Source organism: Danio rerio, chromosome 17 (assembly GCF_049306965.1).
Source record: "Danio rerio strain Tuebingen ecotype United States chromosome 17, GRCz12tu, whole genome shotgun sequence".
In the NCBI taxonomy this organism is placed as follows: Eukaryota; Metazoa; Chordata; class Actinopteri; order Cypriniformes; family Danionidae; genus Danio; species Danio rerio.
In genome coordinates, this window is record NC_133192.1 from 32,058,028 (window position 1) to 32,082,780 (window position 24,753).

At 33.9% G+C, this 24,753-nt stretch overlaps 1 protein-coding gene across 2 annotated transcripts in view; it reads right to left on the bottom strand.

Annotated features, from left to right (window-relative positions):
- Positions 1–428: 428 nt before the first annotated feature.
- Positions 429–24,753, bottom strand: part of sh3yl1 (SH3 and SYLF domain containing 1) — a 48,579-nt gene continuing 24,254 nt past the window's right edge. Inside the window, exons 5-11 of one of the 2 annotated variants that reach the window (XM_073927394.1) lie at positions 23,441–23,553; positions 20,621–20,749; positions 20,336–20,486; positions 17,389–17,461; positions 17,112–17,171; positions 2,532–2,622; positions 750–1,589 (exon numbers count right to left, since the gene is read on the bottom strand). In XM_073927394.1, the coding sequence (XP_073783495.1) occupies position 1,589; positions 2,532–2,622; positions 17,112–17,171; positions 17,389–17,461; positions 20,336–20,486; positions 20,621–20,749; positions 23,441–23,553 (618 nt within the window). In that variant the 3' untranslated portion in view covers positions 750–1,588. 2 annotated transcript variants of the gene reach the window in all.

Here is a 24,753-nt window from a genome sequence, read left to right on the forward strand (position 1 = left end):
TTTACTGTTTTATTAGAGATTTTATTCTGCGATTTGAGATCAGTGTAAAAATGTCTTTAAATTATTAAAATGGTCTTCAAAGAACGATTCACATCCTGTATATGGTTATAATGGCCTCTTTAGAATCTACAAATGTTATAAAAAAAAAAAAAAAAAGTATACAGATTCTCTTTCTTATATTCGTTCAGTTTAGCTTAGTCTTAAAATCAGGTAACTCAAGGGTAAAATCAAGGTTTTTTTTCTTATGAAATTTTAACCTCACATTTAGTTGTTCAACTCCAGCTTAAAAATGTCTTTCAAAAAACTTAGGCTACTTAGAATTTAACAACAACAGAAACGGCTCCATATTTGACACTTAGCCAACTCAGAACACGATATGCTTAACTCTTATGACACCTTGTGGTTAAGAAATGTTACAACTCACAATCTATGGGAATCAAACCGCCTTTTATTTAGCTGGATGAGGAATATTATGCAGCGTGCGGCCACTTGTGGCTGTCTCAATCGCGTCAGTTTTTACCTATACAAAAACAGCCTAAAAGCCTACAAAACAGCCCGACGTGCTTCTGGATGTCGTAACATTGCATTTCTTAAAGCATTTTTATTGTAGCCTACTGCGGTAGTTATAAACACTGCTTTGTAATGTAGCTTATTTTACTAAACCACAATTTGTTAGCAATTGTAGTCAATCAAGTCTCACACATTTTTAAGAGCCCCCGACTTTTACAAACAGAGAAATTATTGCAAGCTAAAATCTTGATAAGCTTTATTAATCAAAACAATCTTTCATGTTTTTTTAGTACATTAGTTAGATAAGACATTAGTTAGAAGATCAAACATTCAGCCTCCTTAAAAACACCATTAAAAAAGTAATATTAAATCAAGGCAGATGTTAAGTGGAAAAAGTTCATAAAACTATAAATAAGGCATTTCAGTAGTTATCATAACAGTCATCTGTAACAACACTCCTGCTTTGTTATCAGAGAAACAAAACTGGCAAAACAAACAGCAAACATACCGTTTATGCATGATAATTTAAATACCTGGTGCTTAAAAACATTGTGCTTCAGTCATACTGCAATTACTGTGTTCAAACATGATTGTATTTCTTTATGTTTATGGCATAAAAAAATAGAAATCTAAAAAACTGGATCCTCAACCCAAAATGAGTGAACGGCCAACATAAAAATATCAAAAGAATATATTAAACTATAATCAGGAAATATATTAAATATAGAAAAGCACCCAATTTCATCCAATAATACAACCCATTAAAGTAACACCCGTTGGTAACACCTGCCACAAGTGCTACTATAAATATACACCATTTCAAACTGTGCAAAAGAAAAGGACCCTTCAATACCAGATTGTCATCCATTTTAGCTTTAAGAACTTTTAACTATATGACACAAAATTAGCAGGGAAGATCCCAACCTGCCCTTTTAGTTCACCTTCCCACCAGTCATACTGAGAGTCTGTTTTGGTGACAACGGTGATTCGGTCTCCAGCATTAAAGCTCAGATCTCCAGGCTGCTGGCCGGTGAATGGATGAACAGCCGTGACCACCAGAGCTCCACCTGATGCCTGATCTACAACACAGAGAGAAAAGAAAATGGGATGATTTGCTGGAAGAGCATTTAAAATTGCAAGTGATAATTTTACATAGTTAATGACAGTTAGGCTGTTAGTAAAATTATTAATGAATATATTTAAATAAGAATGTAAATTAAACAAAAATAATGCAATTAAAAAAATCTTTCAAAATATTTAGTGTATCTTGTTTTGCTTCATTTTAAGCTATTCACTGACTTTTTTTTAAAGTAGTTTTTCAGTAAAAATTGCAAGACAATAAGTAAAACATACTCAGATGTAAACTTAAGATTAAGAAATAAAACAAGATATAAATAAATGCATAAGTACGCTTTTAGAAGATACATTTACTGCAGCCTTTTTATATTATTAATTTAAAATTACAAAGTAAAACATACTTGTTCTAAGAATAAAAAAATGCACAACACATTGTACATACATTAACTACATGCTAAATTAATGAATTTGACTAATAAAAATACTAAAATATGACATGATTAAAAAAGTAAAAATAATAATTAAAAAACATCAGACATCATGAATTAAACAATATCTGTACATCAATTTAAGAGCACAAGGAATAAAGGAGAGTTCATGATGTTTTAGTTTTACTCCTGGGTATAGCAAATGTCTTAAGTCGCAGAAGATGGTAGGGTGACACTGGAGCCTTCAGCAGGAAATAATGCAGTGGTGATAAATTGTCATTGAGTATTTTAGTGGGGGTACGTATGGTGGCTTCTTCACAACTTTCACTCAGTGTTGGAAAAATGGAAGTACATTATCCAACAACATCACTTTTGGATCTACTTTAACTCCTCAGAGAAACCTTTAAGGAGTCAGCCCTAGATTGTACTGGCATACTCAAGTACACTTGCATTAGAACATCACAAGGAAGTCCTGCTTTTTTGGCTTTGAAAAAAATAGTACATTCTGTTACGTACCATGTATTTAACGTGGGCATCCCATGATAGGTCAGAAGATATTTGCACATCCAGCAATTTAAAAAGGTGGAAACTCGACTAATTGCTTGTCCTGGGATACCAGGAAATGGAGGGAAGAGAATGTTCTTTTCAGGGAAACTTCTTTTCTGACCATTATTACCACATCCACAGTCTTAGCTCCATTCATTAAGTTAAAAGTCTCTCCCCAACCCACTACGGAATCCAAGGCCTTCCAAGTAAGTCCAATTGAAGATCCCACTAGAAACTATGATCCAAACTGTTGATGCATACAGTATGACAAAAAGCAGAGGGGACAGAAACTGGGACTGAAAAAGAATCAGACACACAGGAGCCCCCTGTTCTGTTGTCAGATAACTTCTCACAATAAGCCAAAGAGTTTGGCTGACATAAAAGTAAGCTAAGGAACATAATAATTGACCATGATTGAATCTGAATCTGGCTATAGTCTGCTGGAAAACTAGGCTTAGCTTTTGTTTAGGAATGGCTTTGACTATAGTCTCCTTCCATTGTTTAGAACAGGGGTGCCCAAATATTTTCGTATGAAGAGTCAAAAACGAAATATCATTGAGAGCGATGGGCCAAGATAAACATACTTTACCAAACTATTTTTACATTAAAGTTGGCATGGGTAATTTTCCGAATTAATTTCTTAATATTAAAAAATAAATCGAAATCATTACTTTGAACTGTATTGACTAATGCACTAAATGCAGTATAACTTTTTTTTATTATAACTTATTGAAATAATAAAATTACCTGTTTAACACAGTGGAGTCATTGCTGAATACACTAGTCAAGCAGAATTTGCCTTGATTCGAGCACCAAAGTCTCTGCATTGTCCTCCATCAGTCGTACTACATTAACAATGTACATTAACTAAATCCGATTAATTTACATAATTTCAATTTAAACATTTAAATTCAGATAGGCTTTTTTGTAGCTTAACAATAAAACAATCAAATAATAGGTTGCATTAAATTTGAAATGATAATCTCTAAACCATTCTCAGACAGGATGGTGGGCTAAATCAAAAGTTACCATGGGCCAACTAGTTAGGGCATCTCTGGCTTAGAAAAAAAAAAAAAAAAACTTAAACTGTATGCATGTGTTGAAGATATTGCATAGCACAGGAGCCAACTCTTAAAAAGACTTTAGCACCCAGAGAGGTTTACCGTCAGTACCAGCAGTTTTGGCTGCCTTGACTTTGCGAAGTCTAATCTCAGAAGAGGCAAACTACAACTTGACAATTTAGATAAATTGGATGCCAATATGAATATGATTTCACACATAATATTTAAAATGATTTCCAAATGGTAATTCATAATTGTTAATAGGCAAACAAATGAATCAATTTAAATGGTTTTTCTTTTATTAAGAGAATAAATTGATTTAAAAATTGAAACCATTTAAATTGATCTGCATTTATTTTATATTTTAGATATCTATTTTAAATTAAATTTATGAAACAACGGTCTAATTAATTGCTTGCTCATTTGTAAGGAAGTTTGCTAAATGACTACACGTGAATTAATTGCAAGTGTTCAGGTGACATTACATTAAAATGACCATGTAGATATTGAGACATTAACAACAATAACTTGAAAAAGAAAATAATTAGACTGCAATACTGAACTATTAACACCAGAGAGCAGCACGTGTTCTCCTAAAAAAAAAAAAAAAAGCTAATTCCACTTAAGCTTTCACTGACACACACCACAAACACGCACACAAAAACTTTCCAGCGCTCCTCTAATAGATGGTGGTGCACGACACAGAATTAACATCTGCGGATAGGATCTGTCAGCCAAAAAGCTGAACCCCTTTCTTTATCTGTCCATCAACATGTCAAGATATAAACAACTGTGCAATCAATTGTGCTGTCAGGTTAACAAACAACAAATGTAAACCTTCAATTACTGAAACCCTTGACTGTTTGATTTAACACAGCAAGCTTGAATAAAAGCGCTTTGTTTGATGGATTGAAAGATTTATGGTAACTTGAGTTATTCATTACTTTAGAGGTAATTTTGGTAGGGGGAAATTACCAAAATGCACTTTATGCAGGCCTGGATAAACACTGGAAATTATATTAATAAAAACTAATTCAAAAAAAAAAAAAAAAAAAAAAAAGGCATGAACAGAACATTCACTCTATTTATTTTATTTATTATTAATATCTATTTCATAATCTACTTGTTAGGCGTGACAGTGCTTTGACCTGAAGCAGCTTCGCACAATATCAAATGTATGGGGAGACTCAACAAATGGTAATAAATGTTTACTTCAAGAGTTCACACTTGGCTCATGATTTATACATAGCTTGTTTGGCATGCTGTACCGGGAGAGAGCCCTGAGCTCAAGGGATCCTGGATTTGCCCATTTGCAGGGCGAGGGGAGATTGAGCTCAGGTCGATCTCAAACTCCCCCGCTGCTGAGGCCAAGGCGAACTTCCTGAGAGTAAGATATAATAAAAAAGGTTTAGGCTTATTTTATCTATAATATAGAGCACATTTGGATGATGGGAGGAAACCGGGGAACCCACAAGGACACGGGGAGAACATGCAAACTCCGCACAGAAATACCAGATGGCTCAGCGAGGACCCTACGCCATAGGTATTCTTGCTGTGAGGCAACAGTGCTAGTCACTGAGCCACCGTGCCACCCATTCTGGATAAAGGAGAATAAAGGGGAGGAGGGGGGTTTCTTCCAGACAGAGATAGTTGTAGAAAGGAAATGAGGATATATATAGTGACTTGGGATCCTTTGATTGGAGGATCATGATCAGCTAATGTGGACCAGCTGAGTCAATCATGAGCACTGCTCCTCTCGAAATTAGTTTAAAATTAAACTTCACAAAGTGATGTAATAATTTCAAAAATCATGACCACAATATATACAGTATAACCATGTCCAAATTCGATGGCCAGAAAGTGATGAATAATTTTTTAAATTGTTAAAATATTGATGCAGCAAGTCCAGAGACAGTTGTGTACACCATGATGTTATATAAAATTCAGGCTTTAATGTGTGATAGGACCAAAAAGTGTTCATAAACAAATATTCTCAATTCAAATGAGTAGCAGCTTGGGCAGTATTTTATACGTCACGACTCACGAATTTTAATTTACCATCGTTATCGATTCAGTTGAACTGTTCTCTGATATCTACATAGTAGATGGTAAGTTCCAAAATATTCTAGAAATTGTTTTTATATGCTCATTTAATACCCCATAATATACCCCTAGAATGAGGTCTGATTTGGAATGGTCAATATGGACATCGCATGGCTTTGAATTGGGATAATGCCTTAAAGTAATGGAGGATTCTATGGAGGAGGGGCCTCTGTTCAGACAAAAGGAGGTTAGAACAGTTTCTGCAGCTTCATTGTTGTGAAACCTCTGGGATCAGCAAACATATACTGGAATCTTAGCAGATACTTGCCTCACAGACATCAAAAATATATCTACATAAAGAATGTAATCTGGAAAAACACTACACTTGAAAACAAATGTTCTATGTTTTTAATATGTCAGTTCCCTTAGTTTATGATTTTTAAAAATTTTTGCTATCTTATTATTTTATGGTGATTATTCCCGGAAATTTGTGGATTTCACTCAATTCGTGCATCTTTGTATTGACTTCACATGTAAATCTCTCGCACCTGACTCTTCACTGATTATTGCCGTGTGAGGACGGTTATGTGAAGAGGAAGGTGAGATGTCTTTTTTTCAAGAGCCACTCAAATGGATCACATGCTCTGCATATGCATTAAACTTAAAAATCACATAAAACAATTAATTGCAAACTTGAAAAAAAATTATTAATAATAATAATAATAATAATAATAAATATATATATATATATATATATATATATATATATATATATATATATATATATATATATATATATAAATATATATAAATAAATAAAAAAAATTTTATTGTATGGTTTTAATTGGATGTTTTATGAGATTAAGTTTTTCTGTGATTATTTTCAGTTTAAATTAAGAATTTTGCAGGACTGCAAAAAAAAAAAAAAAACTTTATTGAATTATGTTGGATTCAGCGATCGCACAATCATGAAAAACTAAAGGGTCTGATATGTATTAAACAAATGGATGTGGCATCATTGAGAAGTTGAAATTGTGTAATACTCATGTTATTGGTTCTAGAGGGTTACATAGTTTAACTGACAGGATGACATTTCATAAATGAGGTTGGCATTGTGATCCTGTTCCCTTCAGGTGTGCTTGTGCATTAGCTTGGGCAACCAGAAAAAAAAAAAAGTTCTGTCATGAATCTAAGATTTAGCAACAAAGTTTAAGACACTGTTGTTGATAAATTTCACTAGTGCTTCTAAATATAATGATTAATTTAATTAATAAACAATTTAATCCTAAGACGCCAAACAGTTTTGTAGAATTTGACATTTCTGCATTCAAATAGATAGGAGCTTGCACTTGCCTGAGAGGCATTTCAAAGATGGCCACCGAGTGATATTACTTGCTTTAAAAGATTCCATCTAATCAAAAAAATGATGGGCAGAATAAAGTTCGGCCCATTTCTGGTCTCATTTTTATAATCTTTGACTTAATAATTGTCTAGTGTGGACTAATAGACTATTTTCCTCATTCAGACAAGCGTTCACATTATGACCAGTCACAAGTTAACTGAATACTGTATATTCATTATATCTTTTAACAAGGCCACATAAGATCTAGGCAGTGTGGTTATTAAGCAAACAATCAAGCCTCATAATTAAGATTTGTGGAATTCAACAAGAGCTAAATTGTTTTGTCAAATTTAACGGGTCACAGTATTTCTCAAACAGTAATTCTTGTGGTTTGTTTTTAGTCAGCAGCGGTGAGAATTTACCAACATTGCTCAAAAGAATATCAAACCACAAACCGTTGACGGGGTGTTTGATGCCCAAGGCTTATTAATTCACAAGGGCAATGCAGGCTATCCTGTCTGATCTGAGCCCACAGAAGGTCTACTATGGATCTAGACACATCATTTAATGGGGACACAGAGCTGCCATGCAATCAGAGTGCCTACAGAGACCCCAGTTTATCAGCCTACACGAGTCTACAATAAACATTTAAAAAGGTGCAACAGGTGATTCTCTTAAGAAACAATTTTTCTCATAATGGTTGAAAGTCTCTTCACATCCTGAAATCAATCATTAAATAAATGGTCCAAATGTATATATGCATTTTAATAATCTGTGGAAGGTGTAGGACCAAAAAAAAAAAAAAAAAAAAAAAAAAAATCAAAATGCTTGCAAAGAAAGAATTACATGCATCCTACCTAAACACTGTTGCAAGCCAAGCACACTTTCTTCTTTTAGCATAATTTAACTACTAGACATTCCACACTGCACATATTGTTCTTGAATGGTTTGAAGAACAAAGTGTTGTCCTGGACTCCAAACCAAACTGACCACATGCATGGCTGGCTATTTCTTGGTTTTCGAACTGTCATATGATATGTTTTTTCTATACTAGCTGCCTTGAAGATCTGCCTTAGGTCAATATCAATGGCTTGGACCGCCTGATCGAGACAAAGCCAAAGGTGAAAGGATTGAGTTTGCATATTTGATCCTATAGACAGATAGCTAAAATTATAGCTGCACAGTAAACAAAATGTAACATATGCAGCACTGAATACTGTTGATACTGTACCTCCTGCTAACCACTAGCATTAAATTGTCATATCCCCTTGTAAAAAAAAAAAAAAAAAAAAAAACCCACACACACACACACACACACACACACACACACACACACACACACACACACACACACACACACACACACACACACACACACACACACACACACACACACACACACACACACACACACACACACACACACACACACACACACACACACACACGAGACTCACTTGTGCAATTACGTTAAAAATCATACTGAAAGGTAAAATGTGTGGTTTTGGAACGGTTTTAATTTTGAATTATTTATGGGTTTAATTTATGGGTTTCACATACAGTAAATATTACATTTCACAGATGATTTTAACGTGATTGATGTGTTTTTCTGTAAGGGTCAGTGTTAAATTTGCTACTGGATGCAACAGTGCTCAGATGGTGCTTTTTATTTATGTGCAAGTTCAAAATGTTAATACTTTTTTTTTCATAATTATTTTTTCTGGGTTTTTAATGGGGTTTTTTCAGGGTACCTTCAATGGATAGGACAGTAATGAGTATTGACAGGAAAGCATGGGGAGCAGAGAGAGGGGAATTAGGATCGGCATAGGACCTCGAGGTGGGAATCGAACTTCGGTGTTCATGGCGACCTGAGTGCGTGTGTTGACGCACTAAACAACACGCCATTGGTGTTAACACTTTAAAACAACTTCATTTACAATACAGTCAGCTGAACCTAAACTTCATTAAGCTGTTAAAGAACTAACTGATGGTTTTCTAAAAGGTTTTCAGCTGGCATGAAGGAATTGTTCACACAAAAATGAAAAATATCTTTGACTCCCTTTTGACTCTCTCGTGTGAATGTTTTAAACTATTTAAGTTTATTGAGTGGAGTTTATTTCTTCTTGAACTAACAATAAGAATGTTCTACTAAAAAAATAAATAAATAATGATAATGTTGGACATCAGTATGATCAATTCACGTTGGCTTTTTGCAATCTACAGGTCCTGTTGGTTTTCTTGCTACCAGATACTGCATGACATTTTGTTAATCTCATTCTTCAGTATTGTTTTGGTAGCGCATGGTGGACGTAAAGTATTTCAGGCTGGGCACACATCACAAATTAGTCAGACTGATTTAGAGTCGATTTCTCCTGTTTCAACAATCTTAGATAACGTTTCGATTATCTTTGTGGTTTTAAAGATGATCTTATCAGATTTTCCTGTAGTGCAAGGTGGGTTAAGTGAGACTTAATCTGATTGGAAGAATGTCAGAGGCATTCCAATCGAGAATCTTACAGTAAATATTCAAGTGCTATCCAGATGTGTGTGGGGGGAACCCCGAGGACAAACGCACATATGAGCCAGAGATTATCACATGAAACAAAACAATATCCAGTCAGAAAGCAATCTGACAAGATAGAAGAATCACAAACAGTCATAGTGTTGCACAAAGAGAACTGGATTTGGAGAGTAGAGATTGAAGACCAGCTGGTCAATTTATAGAAACTAGAAAATCTATTGAAAATATTTACTTGTTTAAATATTCGCCATGTTTACTTTCAAGTCTCGAGAGATTTTACGAGATTTCCTGTGTTCATTGGAAAGATGAAATTAGAGAAATCTTGAAATTTTTGTACCCATGTTTGTTTCCTAACATTTTCAAAATCTTAAGATTATTTTATAGAAGGCTCATCAGTTTACAAGCAGAACGGTGGTTTATGCATCAAGCACCACTATAAGATGTGAACTAGAGTGAAATATGCTTTGCTGGGAAAATGGAAAGGGGGAAAAAAACGGAGGCAAGGGGTTTTTAGGAGTGAAGACATATAAGAGGAGAAGAGAATCAGACAGAGGTGGAATGCAGTTTTACACTGTTGGCACCTGCTGTGAAATCTCCTGACTCCAAATAAACCTCAGGCGTTGCCAAAAGCTTCAGTCAAGCCGTTTTTCACACTAAATGCTTTTGACTTGTATCCTAAAATAACTGCATCCATTCAACATAATGTTCATTCCCGCTACCACAAGTGCAAGACATGACAAGCCGGCCGTAAGACAGCAATACAATCCAGAGAGTTTCTTCAGATCTGGAAGGGCTGTGTATTTTGGCAGAGTGGTGACATCTGAGCTATGCGGTTTTCTACTTGCACACGCAATATCTGAAAAAGTGACAGCTCATGACAGGGAGGAGGGCCTGCCGTTTCACCTCTATCCTGCAAAAATTCAGATCGGAGATACACCTATCGTGTATATGGTGATCATATCCAATTGATGCAACCATAGATAATTACTGGCAATGAAAAAGAGCGGATTAACAATCGACAACCTGTATTGACTTTTAATTCCAGAGGGAAAATAGCTGAATTAATTAGAGAAACCTGCACAACAGCTGCACGACATGCCATTACATTCAACAATCAAAACCTCATAAAACCGTTTCCCTATATAGACAAAAGAAATCAGGGTGGCTCTCTAACCACCTTTTCCTAAGGCCAGGGATCCATCTAAATGACTGTATTATTTATGGCTATAATGATCTTCAGGGTAAGGAGTGTTAATGAAACAGTGAGGAGTGAGAGTTTTCCAGGTCTCATTTTTCACAAATGATATCATGATAATTGGGGGGAGAGAGAAACGTCTGCCAGTAAAATAACAAGCAATGTGAACACACACCCAGGAACTTTTTTTCCAGATTGTAACAATACAGATAAGTATCTCTTTGACTCATCTTCCAAAGACTGTAGGCAGCTTTATAAGCTCAAGATGAAGTCTTTCTAGTAACACATCTGTAACTTCTATGAATAAGGACAGAACACGTATCAAAACAAAAGTCTAAATCATTTCATTAAAAGTGTTTATTCCCGATGCCGAGACACATTTGAGAACTGTTCCTCTGTCCATAGAGGGAAAGTTAGTAGAGTCCAAAACAACAAGAATAGTATAGCTTTGCCATAACTAGCCAACATTATACATGTTAAATGCAACATCCAAATGAATCAGTTGGATGTGATACAAGTTTTTAATTATTTATTAAAGTCGCAGTATTAAAAAAAAAGTTGTAATTACGAATTCTACAAGGATGAGGCTAAAAACTGAAGGTTGATATAGCCACCAATTGTAATTGTTCTCCTTGTTTATAGTCTTCTTGGTTATAGTATTTTTCATCATATACTTGCCACAATTTAAAGGCCAGCCCAAACAAATGCTATAACATTTAAGTTTTAAATTTGAACTACAACAAATTTGAAGCTTCTAAGAGAAACTCTCCAGCATCACTGCTTTTGCAAAATTGCACTCATGTTTATGCTAATAACTTGAACCCAAAGGCACAGATGGAAATAATTTTGCTCAAATCATGTTTTATTGGTATTTTGCTACGTTTAATTGTTCGCAAAATACATTTAAGCAAACTCATCCTAGACAGTTTGTCCAATTTTTACCAAGATATCAAAAATCACATGATCATTAGAGCATGCTAATCAAAGGTTTTCAACATATAAAATGATTTTTTTTATATCTTTGCAATGCATCGTATCTCTGCAATGCTTAAATATATTAGGTTTAAGATTGTGCTGCTGTTACTAAAAACCGTGATAAGTTGGTGACATAACAAATGCTTTATACCACCATTGGATCTACATGGCTCTAAAATATATCTAATTGGCCAAGAAAACCATTTACTGCTTTATGGGTCAATTTTAAAGCCGGTCAAACACATGGAAGTTCAGCCCAATGTTGATTCAGGTTTTATTACACAGTCTTCGCTGTTCAGAATTCCTTTGCTTCTTCAACCAGTATCCACTTAAGCAATTCAGTATATAAAAAACTCATTGTGTCAAGTCTGAAATTTTAACATTTATTATAGGCTTACTGACTGATTAAATGCAAGAAAAAACAGTGTAAGACACAAACATGATAGTGTTAGATCCATTATTGTATTAATACTGTAAATTATTAATTTACTATTTTATTATTAATACTGTATTATTAATACTGTAAAAAAAAATCTTTGACTGGATTATCTTTTGTGTCTTCTAAAAAAAAAAAACGAATCATTTATAACACATTCATGACATTGCTTATGACTTTTAACATGTGACTGCGGATGGGAAGCTTATGAGAATTTATGTAAGAGAAGAGAAGTTTAATGTATATTTATTTCCGAGAAGTAAACTATTTAGTAGTAAATGGGTTAATTTTAAAGCTTTTCAAATACTGGGAGATCAGCCCAATGTTGATTCCACTTTTATTACAGAGTCTTCGCTGTTCAGAATTTTTTTGCTTCTAAAACCAGTGATTTGGATTATTGGATTATTTTTTTGTTGTTGTGTAAACTGTCAGCTTCTTACTTCTCCAACACCACACATGCACACTAGTAGCCAGATCTTACAGTATGTCTGTTAACATGCTTCATGCACAGGCGAATGATGCATACAAGCAATTTAGTATGATATTCATCCTGACAGGTCTAAAATTTTAAACATATTATAGTGTAGTATTCATATTGTTCATTTTTAAATATTAATATTGTTAATTTTGTTAAACAAATCTGCTTATTTAAAATGTATTGTGTGTTTCACAAAAACAAATCATTTATAACACATTCCTGACATTTGTAATGACTTCAAACATGTGACTACAGATGTGCAGCTCATAAGACTTAATGTAAGAGAAGAGAAGCTTTATGTATATTTATTTCACAGAAGGAAAAAAAAAATACTCTGAGGCACTTCCACTATATCCCATCTAGCCCGACAGCAACAACGTTGGTCGAACAAACAGACTGGTTGAGCCAGTGCGGGAAAGCTGGATGAGTGTCTGGGAAATCTATTGAAAAAAATATTGCCTTATGTTTGGTGACAGTTCACTTTACCCTTTTCCACAATTCCTCTATAGCACAAAGCCTTATTTTTTTCTAGTTGCAGTTGTCAAGAGGTTACTAACTGTGCCAAGCTAACAACAAAAAAATAAAATAAAACAGACATCTGTTGTGCTGATCTTAAGTCATCCAGTGCAGTGCTTTGACATACAGCAGACATACCAGTCTACTAATCCTGAATTAGGCAATGACAATTAGCCGTGGAAAGACAAGTCAAATACTTGGCTAACAGTATCGGTTTCCTGTAAAATTCACCTGGCTCTCATGATCCACCTCTGGCCAAGAGATTGCAGTGGACTCAACTGATCTTTTAGGCTGCCAGACGTTTGTTGATTTAGAATTACTGTTATCAACCAGTGGAATATTAACATGTAATTTGACAAAATCCGGTAATTAAACATCACACAGGGGAATTGGACTCCTCTTTCCACCTGAAGGAAAAGCGAACAATGAAAGCTTGTCTCAGGCAGTCTCTAAATGTCTGGATCGTGCTGAGGCACGTGCACATTTCAATCAATTACCTTCATTTATGCATCTGAATCAACAGAGTTAAAAATAACCCAACAAATGCACCACAATAGCATCTAAATTAATCAAAGAGTAAACACGGGAAATGAAGGAGATGAGCTAATCATTTCAATAATGAATGCTGCAGGTTTAAAGGTTTAAAGAAAAAAAAGCTAAATAATTTTCAAATTCACAAATAAATTTAGTCCTTTTAATTACAGTGGATTTAAATTGAATTACATGCATTGAATTGCATTGAATTGAAAGAGTTGAATTGCATGCATTGACAAGGAATTAATATCAACTATCACTTATAATCAGAAAGAATGCAACTTTACAGCCAACTTTATTTTTTTCTGTGGTAAAAGCAATGTTTGACTGCTGGCATCCATGCGTTTAAGAACAACTTTACCTGAGACAACAAACCTCATGTCATTTATCTACAATCACACAATGTGTCTAGTTTATATTAGCCATGGCATGCTCGATTGCCCTCTTGTATAGCGTCATTTGCTCACACTGAATGAAGTTGCACAAGACAACAACCCAAAAGCAAACACATCTTGTCATGCCTTTATAAAATGTGCAACATTCGGATGGCCCTCCTGTTTTTCCACTGGGGTTTCGTCAGACCATGAGGGACTCAAGAAGACCCTGATGCAACCGAAAGCCATGTTGTATGTGAAAACAAAAATGCAATGGCCAATGGAACACCAATAAATTAAATGTACCAACCAGCAGACCTACCATATTGTAAAACAACCGAAATGTTCTTTGCTAAAAATCACTAATTAGACAAAGTCCTTCAGCTGAGTGATTTGGTATTATTACCGATGAAAACTATTTAAGCAGATGTGCTTTAAGAGTGGTTTCGTGCCTCCAAAAGAGTGTTTATTGCAATCTACAGCTTTTGAGGCAAAATTAATTTTGAAGAGGAAAAAAAAAAATGTATCTACAAAAAATTGGCTCCTACCACAGCAAACCATTTTCTTTTTGATATCCGGCACCAGTTTATCAGGAAGAGACAATTTGATTCTATTTGACTGTCTCACTGGGTTGAAACCTTGCTTTATTTGCAAATCATTTGATATTCCAGTTTTGCCTACAAGCGCATTATTCAAATCTTTGTAAATATGCATTTGTGGCTATGTTTCCATGCAGTCAAGCAGTTTTACTGTCAGCTCATTTACAAAGGAAGGTGTCATAACAGTGAAAAGGGTCCATAGGTCTTCAAGTTTGTTCTTTCTAGTCAAACATGTATTTCAACAAACAATCACAATTTCAATTTGCTTTGGAACCAACAAAGTGCCAGAAACAGGTGCCTTACTGACTTAACCAAAAGGCAATTAATCTGTATTGCATTGCTTTTATTTATCTAAACACCGTAACAACTCAATATTTTCTAATCAGTGGTAAAATATAATGAATTTGCATTACCTTGCCAATTTTCAGTAGACAATGTGCTACGCTCTAAAATGGACCAAAATACTTGAATATTTCTGATATATTTTGATTAGCTAAATATTTGGAGTCTGTGCCTAAGTCACTACACCCATTTTCTGTGAAATCTCTCAACTCTGACTGTTGACTGAATTGATGCAAATCTGCTGACTGGCATCGACTCAAACTGAGGCAAAAAATCTGATCAAGAGTTGCATAGTCTTGCTACGCAGGCCCTGTTTTTGTCCATCCAATAACTAGTGGAGAAAACTAAATACAGATGTGAACATTGAGCTTCTCCACTTTCAACTATTTAAGAAAGGCAGGGTTTCTACAGGTTTCATCAAGGCAAATTGAAGACCATTTTGAATGAATTTTTTTTCCAATGGCCCAGTTAAAACATAAATAAACCATTAAAAAACAAATGTTATTGTAAGGAAGATAGTTAAACCATATTGGTAAATAAAGTTAATAAATGTACTTTTGTTACAACTTGTGGTTGTGGGTGTTGGAAATGGTAAAGCTTTTCAGTTGACCAACTCTGGGGTAGAAAAAAAAAAAAAAAAAAAACTTAATGAAAAGAAAATTCATGCAATTCATGTACAGTAAGTGGATTTTTCTCCAAAGGGTTTTATCAGATCCATTTCTCAACCCAAAAATCTGAAAAAAATTCTGAAAAGATTAAAAGAACCTGTTAAAACCAGCCCACGTTGGTTTTCTGATCTTCCAACCAAGTCCACAGAGACAAGTTATTAGTGCTGCCATCTCAAAACCACAGCATTTGGTTCCTTTTAGTTGTCCTGTACGAGCAAAGCACATAATAATTACACTATGTGGAGTGCTTTTGTTGGCTGCCCTGTATTCAAAGTCACTGTGTAATGTTCTTATTATTAGGATGTTTTCACGATCAATCACTGCTGTCCTTAACACAAAGTATAAAGTAAAGATGGACGCATGTCTGCCGTTTAGTTGGGAATAAAATGTACCATTACCAATAAAAGCCGTCTTAAAGTCTTCCTCCTCCAAGTGGAAAGGGAGGCTGCCAAATGTTTTGATTCGCGTGACTGTATGTGACAAACTCCATCATTCCAGAATCCATTGACAAACACACACATCATCTATTAGCGAGCGAGCGACCTTTTAAATCTGATGATAATGTCATCTCGCTGTGGGAAAGAATGCGTTTGCTGCGTAACCGACTTGTGACATGGCGAAGAGCACAGAGGCCCTTCATGAGCAAAGGAAGATGGGAAAAAAGCCAGTCTCCAGTTCATGGCTTCTTTTGAAATCTTCCCAGCCAGTCAGAGCGGGGCAGACGAAGCAGTGTTCTTTATCTAATCCTTATAATTCAACTTTAAACATGGGCTTTTAGGAACCTAATGAAAATAAATGAGAAGCTGAAGGGACGACAAGACAAATCATCCTCCACAGGCTGAGCTGATTAATGAAAAGATCTCACACAGCACTGGGTGTTTCTTCTGGTGCATTTCTGCCATTTAATTAGCCGTTGCTAATCTAGCCGTTTTAATCCACTTTATAATTTATCAGTGTCAACTGAAATCCATGAGCATTGTCATTTTGATTTTCACAGGTATTTCTTGTTGTTTTAAAAAGTGTCTGATTAACCTCATCATCTACAGAAGGAATAATCCACTTTGTTTGGATATTCAGCTTTATAATAGGCTTGAACACACAGGGTGGGCTGCAAAGTATACAGTTAAATCCACTTCTGGCAGTTTATTTCCACAGTCACAGGTGTGAAGACGGGTAACGAAAGGCAACATAGAATAACAAACAAAATAAATGACCAAATATTGAACAAATAAAATCTAAAATAATTTAAATATACATTAAAGCCTATGTAAAAAAAAAAAAGAAAAAAAGAAAAATGTCATATAAATTTAAATTAAATTAAACAAAATATAAAATATTGAACAAGAAAAGTAAAATAAACTAAAAATAAAAAAGTCTAAATAATTTAAATACACCAAAGCCAATCAAACAAATCAATTAAACCAATTATTAAATAAACTAAAATTAATATATTTAATTTTACTCACCTGAACCAGTATCCCAGCTGTTCAAATTTGGATAGAGAGCAGGCTTCACAGCTGGAGGAGCTGTAAAAATCCCCATACAACCATGAATGATTACCTCAGTGCAAGAACCACAGCAACTTCAATATTAAAATATTGCTATGATCCTAGAATTTTTGTGGAACAATTCTTTTTTTTTTTTTTTTTGTTTAAAGACATGTGCATATGTTCAGTCAGTCAGCATATTTCTCCTCTGAAAGATGAAATGCTGCTGGTTCTGAGGGATCACTCGGGGTCTTACCCTGTGTCCTGGGTGTGTACGAGGAGGCAGATTTCTGTGTGGGAGGCCTTGGTCGAGCTGGTGCTGAACTCATCTGTGAAAACACAGACACCCGATTATACATCTTGTCTTTTCACAGAGAACATGATAAAATGAGACTAGCAGTAAAGCCATAAAACAACAAGATATTGAAAGCACATTGATAATACTTTATTCCTTTATTGGAATTGGTATGCAAGCTTAGTTTGCTTGTTAAACATACACATTTTTTGAAGTGTAAGTCTGTATTGCATTTATAACAGTTCCATATAGTACAATACATACAACTTGAGATTAGTAATTCAGAAGTTTGTCATTTATGCTACAAAATAATAAAAAGTAAGAAAAAAATTCTGATAACTCAAAGCCAACATCCTAACCTCAGAGTTAAATCAATATTTGGTTGACTTTCATTCATAACATGATTTTAATAATTTTTTCCATACTGCATCTTGCACTATCGAATCAGTGTTTATTTTTATCCCATATAATCCCAATGAACTAAGTATATACCCTAAAATATGATGTGCCAAGTAGAAGGTCTATATTACTGTCATCTACAAGGTTTTATAGTAGCCTGATTTATAGTAGCCATTAAAAAAAACTCACAATCACCATAATGTGTTGAAAGACTTTGTCAGCAGATTATAGCTCTCACGCTTAGTTTAGGTGTAATTTATTCATTTCTTCATTCCAAACTCACAGAATGACTACATACTTTTCTGTCTACCTCAATGTTTGCCACTAGAGGGGTTTCTGTGTGTACTTTTCTAATTTAAATGGACAAAAATGGGTCAACAGACTTGTTCATCTGACTGAGAAAGTAAAAAAAGAAAAAAAGACTGGAGTCGGTGGAAAATAGTGTGACTTCAAATCTCATCAAATACAACAAGATTAAAGTAACTTAACCCTTGAAATGATGAGTGATACTGTCAGTCAACTTACTGTTGATGGTTTGGCATGCAATGACAAATCACACGGGCAATTTAAACAAAGTAAAAAGAGTAAATGGATGGGTGAGGGAATATTTATTTTGTTGATAAACTGGTCGTGCAAATGAACCGTGCAAGTCTTGTAAAACTATTAAACTTGTAAAATTATAAAACTACAACTGTTCTGGTTTCATATTATTACTTCTTACATGCTATCATTGTTGTCTTATATATTTGAATTCGCCATCATGCCAGCTATTTTGATAAGATGTGGGAATTTTTGTGACGACACGCTTCTCTTTTTTTTTATTTGTAATGTGATTGTAGCAGTTCATCTAATCTGATTCACTTTAAAAGTATCAGTTTTAATCAGAAACATTGCTTGTAAATTACAAAATTAAATAACAAATTCCTGTCCTGCTGCTTATATGCTAAATGCTGTTTTTTGATGACGCATTTGTTGCACATAATCGATTCAGCTTTGATATTCTCACCCTTAAGGTCTACTTATTAATTTTAAATGCTAATATTAACTGAACATAAAAGTAGTAGACATTTTTTTGAATTAAAAATGTTAAATTACTAAAGTTTAACATTTTTGATTTAGGTCTAACATGAGATGTCCTATTTTGGTGCCTAAATCAAATATAATTATCAAAAGCAATTGTATCATAAAAATAAAACATTAATACGCAAATAAAGTGTCTATTTCAATAGTTTTAAATATATTTTACATGTTAAAATAAAAAAACAACAGCAAGGGGATATTAGTAATGTAAAAATTAAACCTTATCTGATATCTGATCTGTACTGTAAATATATGATACGATAGTGATGATACTGTTTTATTGTATATTAAATGATCGAAAACTTCTATCTTCTTGCTGACAAATGGTGTAACCTAGTAGTTTGATCCAAAGTATAAAGATATTAAGTTGAAGTCAAAATTATTAGCCCCCACTTTGAATTTTTTTTTTTATATTTCCCAAATTATGTTTGACAGAGCAAGAACATTTTCACAACATGTCTGATAATATTTTTTCTTCTGAAAAAAAAGTCTTATTTGTTTTATTTTGGCTAGAATAAAAAGTTTATATTTTTTCTATTAACCATTTTAAGGTCAATATTATTAGCCCCTTTAAGCTCCTTTTTTTTCCAATAATCTACAGAACAAACCATCATTATACATTAACTTGCCTAATTACCCTAACCTTCCTAGTTAACCTAATTAACCCAGTTAAGCGTTTAAATGTCACTTTAAGCTGTATAGAAGTGTCTTGAAATATATCTAGTAAAATATTATTTACTGTCGTCATGGCAAAGATAAAATAAATCTGTTATTAGAAAGGAGTTATTAAAACCATTATGTTTAGAAATTTGTCGAAAAAAAAAATCCTGTCTCTATTAAACAGAAATTGGCGAAAAAAATAAACAGGGGGGCTAATAATTCAGGAGGGCTAATAATTCTGACTTCACCTGTACAATGCTGTAAAAATGTAGCTAAATCGTTTATATAACAAAAACCTTGAAAAGTAGAATAATATTAAAAGATTGTTACCCAGGGTATGTTTTGTAAATCATGAAAAAAAGAAAATAATAATAATAAATAGTAATCATACATGTTCAAACAAACAAAAAAAAGTTAAAATAAGAATAAAACAGTAAAATAGCACACATTCTAAAAGTATGGAAAAAATATTGAAGCTATTTATTTAGTCTTGAAAACTGTCTCGGTCAACCATTTACAGTATTCACTACTTTAAATTGCAGTACACTTTTTGCTGCTTCTTCAAACTACTTTGAAACAACACAATTCTTAAGCTACTTTGTTACAAGCAAATTGTTTTATGTTGAATCCACTAAAAAATTGAAAACTTTCAAGTTAACTTAACTGATCTGAGACAACATGAAGGAATTGTGTGAAATCTAGCATTCTGTATTAGTTTATAAGCAGCTTGGCAAGCATTAGTTTCAAATTTGACTTGACAGACAGTGACCTTGCTTGAAGACCGCATGTGTTTGTTCTGCCATTCGGTAGTGTATTTCTCAGTGTAGTCCTGTAAAATGGTGTACAAATCATAGGCTTCAGGTGGTGGTTCTACATCGCCATTGAGAATAGCAGAAGCACGAATGTCTTTCCCATAGAACCTAAATGAATGTAAAGTAAAAGCACACATAATACACTGACACAATGAAAAGACAGTACAGGTCAACACTCGGGTAACATCAGCACCTGAAAGCTTAAATACAACTCAAACTCTTTAACTAATGATTTTACGTACTTTCGATTGGTGTCTTTGCGCTCAATGAGGTAAGATCCGACGAGAGAGACTCCAGCATATAGGCCGCGGGATTTGCAATACGAGTAGACTGCCGCAGTACTGCGAACCGCCACATCTGCCTCCACATTTCTGTCAAAGATGCATAAATAGATAAAAATGTAAAGAATAAATCAATTTCTCATGAGAAGATAAGAGCACTCAATGTTGTAATAGCCGGAATTTGTTGGGAGGAAGACACTCAATTAAAAAAAAAAGTACATGTTGATTGAACCAGGATTATGTCTGGGGAATGTCTGAATTCGAACTTGAACGCACAAAGCGCAATAGCACTATTATTTTTAAAAATATTATTTAACTATAAAAACCCAAAAATCAAAGGAAAAAGTATTCAGGGCTAGCATAAATAATGTGTAGGTGCTCTTTAGTCAAGGTATTCATCAGAATAAACAGCAAAATATCAGTCCAAGGCCAGAAAACTTTATATTTTTTCCACATTTTTCAAGTGCCTTGGCCTGATTTTTGCTATTATTTAATTATACTTTCATCAAAAGGCATGGGGTCAGCAAATTTTTTTTTTTTAGAAATGCACTAATATGAAAATTTTTGCTGAAACTAGTAACTTTTATAACTGGGGTAAGCAAGATTTGTTTAGTAAATGCACAGATATAAAAGTTGTGGATGTTGTGTTAACCAGTGGCCTCATAATATAATAGCATATCCATAAATTTCTCTGGATTGCCTAATGAGTAGAATAAACAACAACATTTTAATTTCAAACTTTAACTGCAGAGAAAGTAAATCCCACATACAAACAGACACATTGCTTGGTCCATATGACTGGTCATATTTACTGCACATAAACGTTATACGTTAAAGTCAGAATTATTAGCCCCCCTTTGAATTTTTTTTTTCTTTTTTAAATATTTCCCAAATGATGTTAACAGAGCAAGGACATTTTCACAGTATTTCTGATAAATTTTTTTCTCCTGAAGAAAGTCTTATTTGTTTCATTTTTTGTTTTTATTTTACAATAAAAGCAGTTTTTAATAAAAAAAAAAATTTAATTTAAGCAAATTTTTATAGTCTACAGAACAAACCATCATTATACAACAACTTGCCTAATATAAAATATACAATTACAATTTAAATCATTATACAATAACCTGCCTAGTTAACCTACTTAAGCCTTTAAATGTTTCTTTAAGATGTATAGAAGTATCTTGAAAAATATCTAGTAAAATATTATTTACTATCATCATGGCAAAGATAAAATAAATCAGTTATTAGAAATTATATTTTAAAACTATTATAATTAGAAATGTGTTGAAAAAAAAAAGTGTCTGTTAAACAGAAATTGGGGAAAAATAAAAACGTGGGGTGAATAATTCATGGGGGCTAATAATTCTGACTTCAACTGTGTATGTATACATACATACATACATACATACATGCAGTTGTTATATTGCTGCTTTAATTTCTTCTATTGTATTCACTTGTAAGTCACTTTAAATAAGTGTCTGCAAAGTTATTTAATATAAAATAATTTATTATGAAATTACCATTTTTAAAATAGTATAAAATGCCCCATTTGCTATCCACTAAGTAAAAATATTCCTAAGAGATCATTTTCACAAAAATCTTCATGAGATGTGACCTTAATATAAAATATATCTAAGTACAGTAGGTGGTAAGTAGGTTCCATTCCAAAAATAACTTGTTTTAAAAGCTCATACACCCTGCAGTCACTGCTGCCAAACCAAATCCAAACCAACAAATCAAACGCATCCAAAAAAGTGCAATCTTAAGCCGTGGCTTTCAAAGCTACTGTAGTGCATCAGGCACTTGTTCAGTAAGAGATCGCTTGCAGCTCTACTCCAATGAGATCCATAAACAACAATTAAAGCACAGAGAACAAAAAAAAGCACTTTCCGCACAAGCACAAACATAGCAGAATCAATCAATAAAGGTAAATATCACTGATTCACCTTAGAACAATGCAGCTGTCATTTAAAATAGCATTTCTGAATGGCTCCTAATGTACAGTACGGGCACCTGTCATTATCTATAATTCGCACAGTGTTTTCGGCGCAAGCTCATGCTTGTCAAATTATGAATGACTGTATTGCAGGTGAAAGCTGAAGCTGGCAGCTCACAACTGTATACTTTTATTGTGTAAACATGTCATCAGAGAAAATGAGTCCCTTGTGAAGTGATACAAAAAGATGGCGTTCATATACTGCTGATGTTTTTAACCTTCAGCGATAAAATGCTCCAACAGTTTAAAAAAAAAAAAAAAAAAAAAAAAAAAAAAAACAACATTATGGAGTTCATTTATATCTTTGAACAAATGCCGTCAAAGCCCTACATTACATACTGTATGTAAACACACTTCTTCAAACAAATGGGCTTCAACATATATACAAATGAGTTGAACAATTCAACTAACAAACACTGCACAATCTTTCATCCACTGCTGTCCACATAGCTATGAGGCAGCAATGTTAGCAGCATTTTTAGAGAAAAAAAAATTATATCAATTGCATAAAACATAAATCAAACCTTTCTCCCTCAAGCCATAACCTTTAATTTTAATCAGAAGTCAGCCAAGTGACGCAGATGCATCCAGATAAAAAAAAAAAAAACACTTGCAAACACTTTAGTAATAAAGGTGTCATATCAGATTACGACACTAATACTTAACAATGGACATTTGCTCAAAGCACCCAAGTTGTTTCCAAACCTTAACTCTAGGTTATTTCCGCCCCCTAGAAGTAAACTAAGGTACTACAAGGTCAATCACCATCTCATACTGTACTGTACCTGCCAAGAGGCCCAACGGCCACAGTGAAGTTTCCTCCAAGAGTCAGATTTCCTCCTTTACTAAAGGCCTCAACAGCTCTCCTCTGATTCAAGATGATGACAAAATCTGATGACTGGGGGGAAAAAGAAGATAAACTATATTTTATCTGAAGCCTTAAAATCAACATGAGACAAATGGACAATTATATAGTCTTCAATTCAAAGTAAGACCCGAATTATAATTAAATTAACCACCCATTCCTAAACCAATATAGCATCCTGATTTTAAACAGACATTTGGACAAACATTTAAAATTAAATTAGTCTACAGAATTTTATAGTATTTACTATAAATTACTATAGTATATTTTCATGTGGGTGCCTGAACACAAAATAGATCTGGTAGCAAATATCACATCCTTGGTTACTTTTTACCTTGCACTTTTGTTAACATTTAATATCATTAAGGAAATGCATTTTTACATTCCGATTCCAATGCTCAATTATATAGCTGTTAAAATGACTGAAATTCAATTAATATTAATATTATTAATAATTAAATATATGTTTTTTTGGAAGAGTGTACTTGCATTGTGATGATATTATATTGTTGTTCCGGCATTATACAATGCCAAAGTTATAAATGTATCGGTATAAAAAAGCCTTAAATTGACAATAATATCGTTTATTGCAATATATTTTGGTGAAATGTTTCGTACAACAAAAATGATACCACGACAGGCCTAATTATATTATATTCATCCATTTATAAAATCAGGTTTCTTTAAAGCCAAGCATCATGTCATGTGATGTTAATGTACAATCAGGCTATACATCACTCTGACAAGCACCCCGCCAACTCCTGTGCATCTGTCGCCAGAAAAACATTAAAAAAAAGCAGCTCAATATTCAGCAACAGCTTAAGCTTTTTTTCTAAACGTTGGTTGGTGTCGAAAGATTTGGACTGGTTTCAGACACCCTCTGGTTTAAATGCCTAAAGATAAAAATCGATATTTCCTGTACTCCCCAGCTACTTATCAGGTGTGTTGATACTTACTGAGAGACAGAGACCGCAGCGCACACTGCTGCGCCCGAAGGCTACTCCAGAAATTAATCAAAACTGTCAAGATGCACAGGCGCTCAGTACACAAATGACTCATCCGAGCTGCTACCCAAGGTCAGGAAACAAAAGTTCAACTTCTTGCCTGATTCTGACAAATGACCTCAATGGACGCTTACACAGTGATTTCCTGCGCCGGAGATATGAATATCCACTTATGGGTTGAAAAATGATGAAGGCGGCGCTTGAGCTACAAATAGCCCCCGACAAAAGG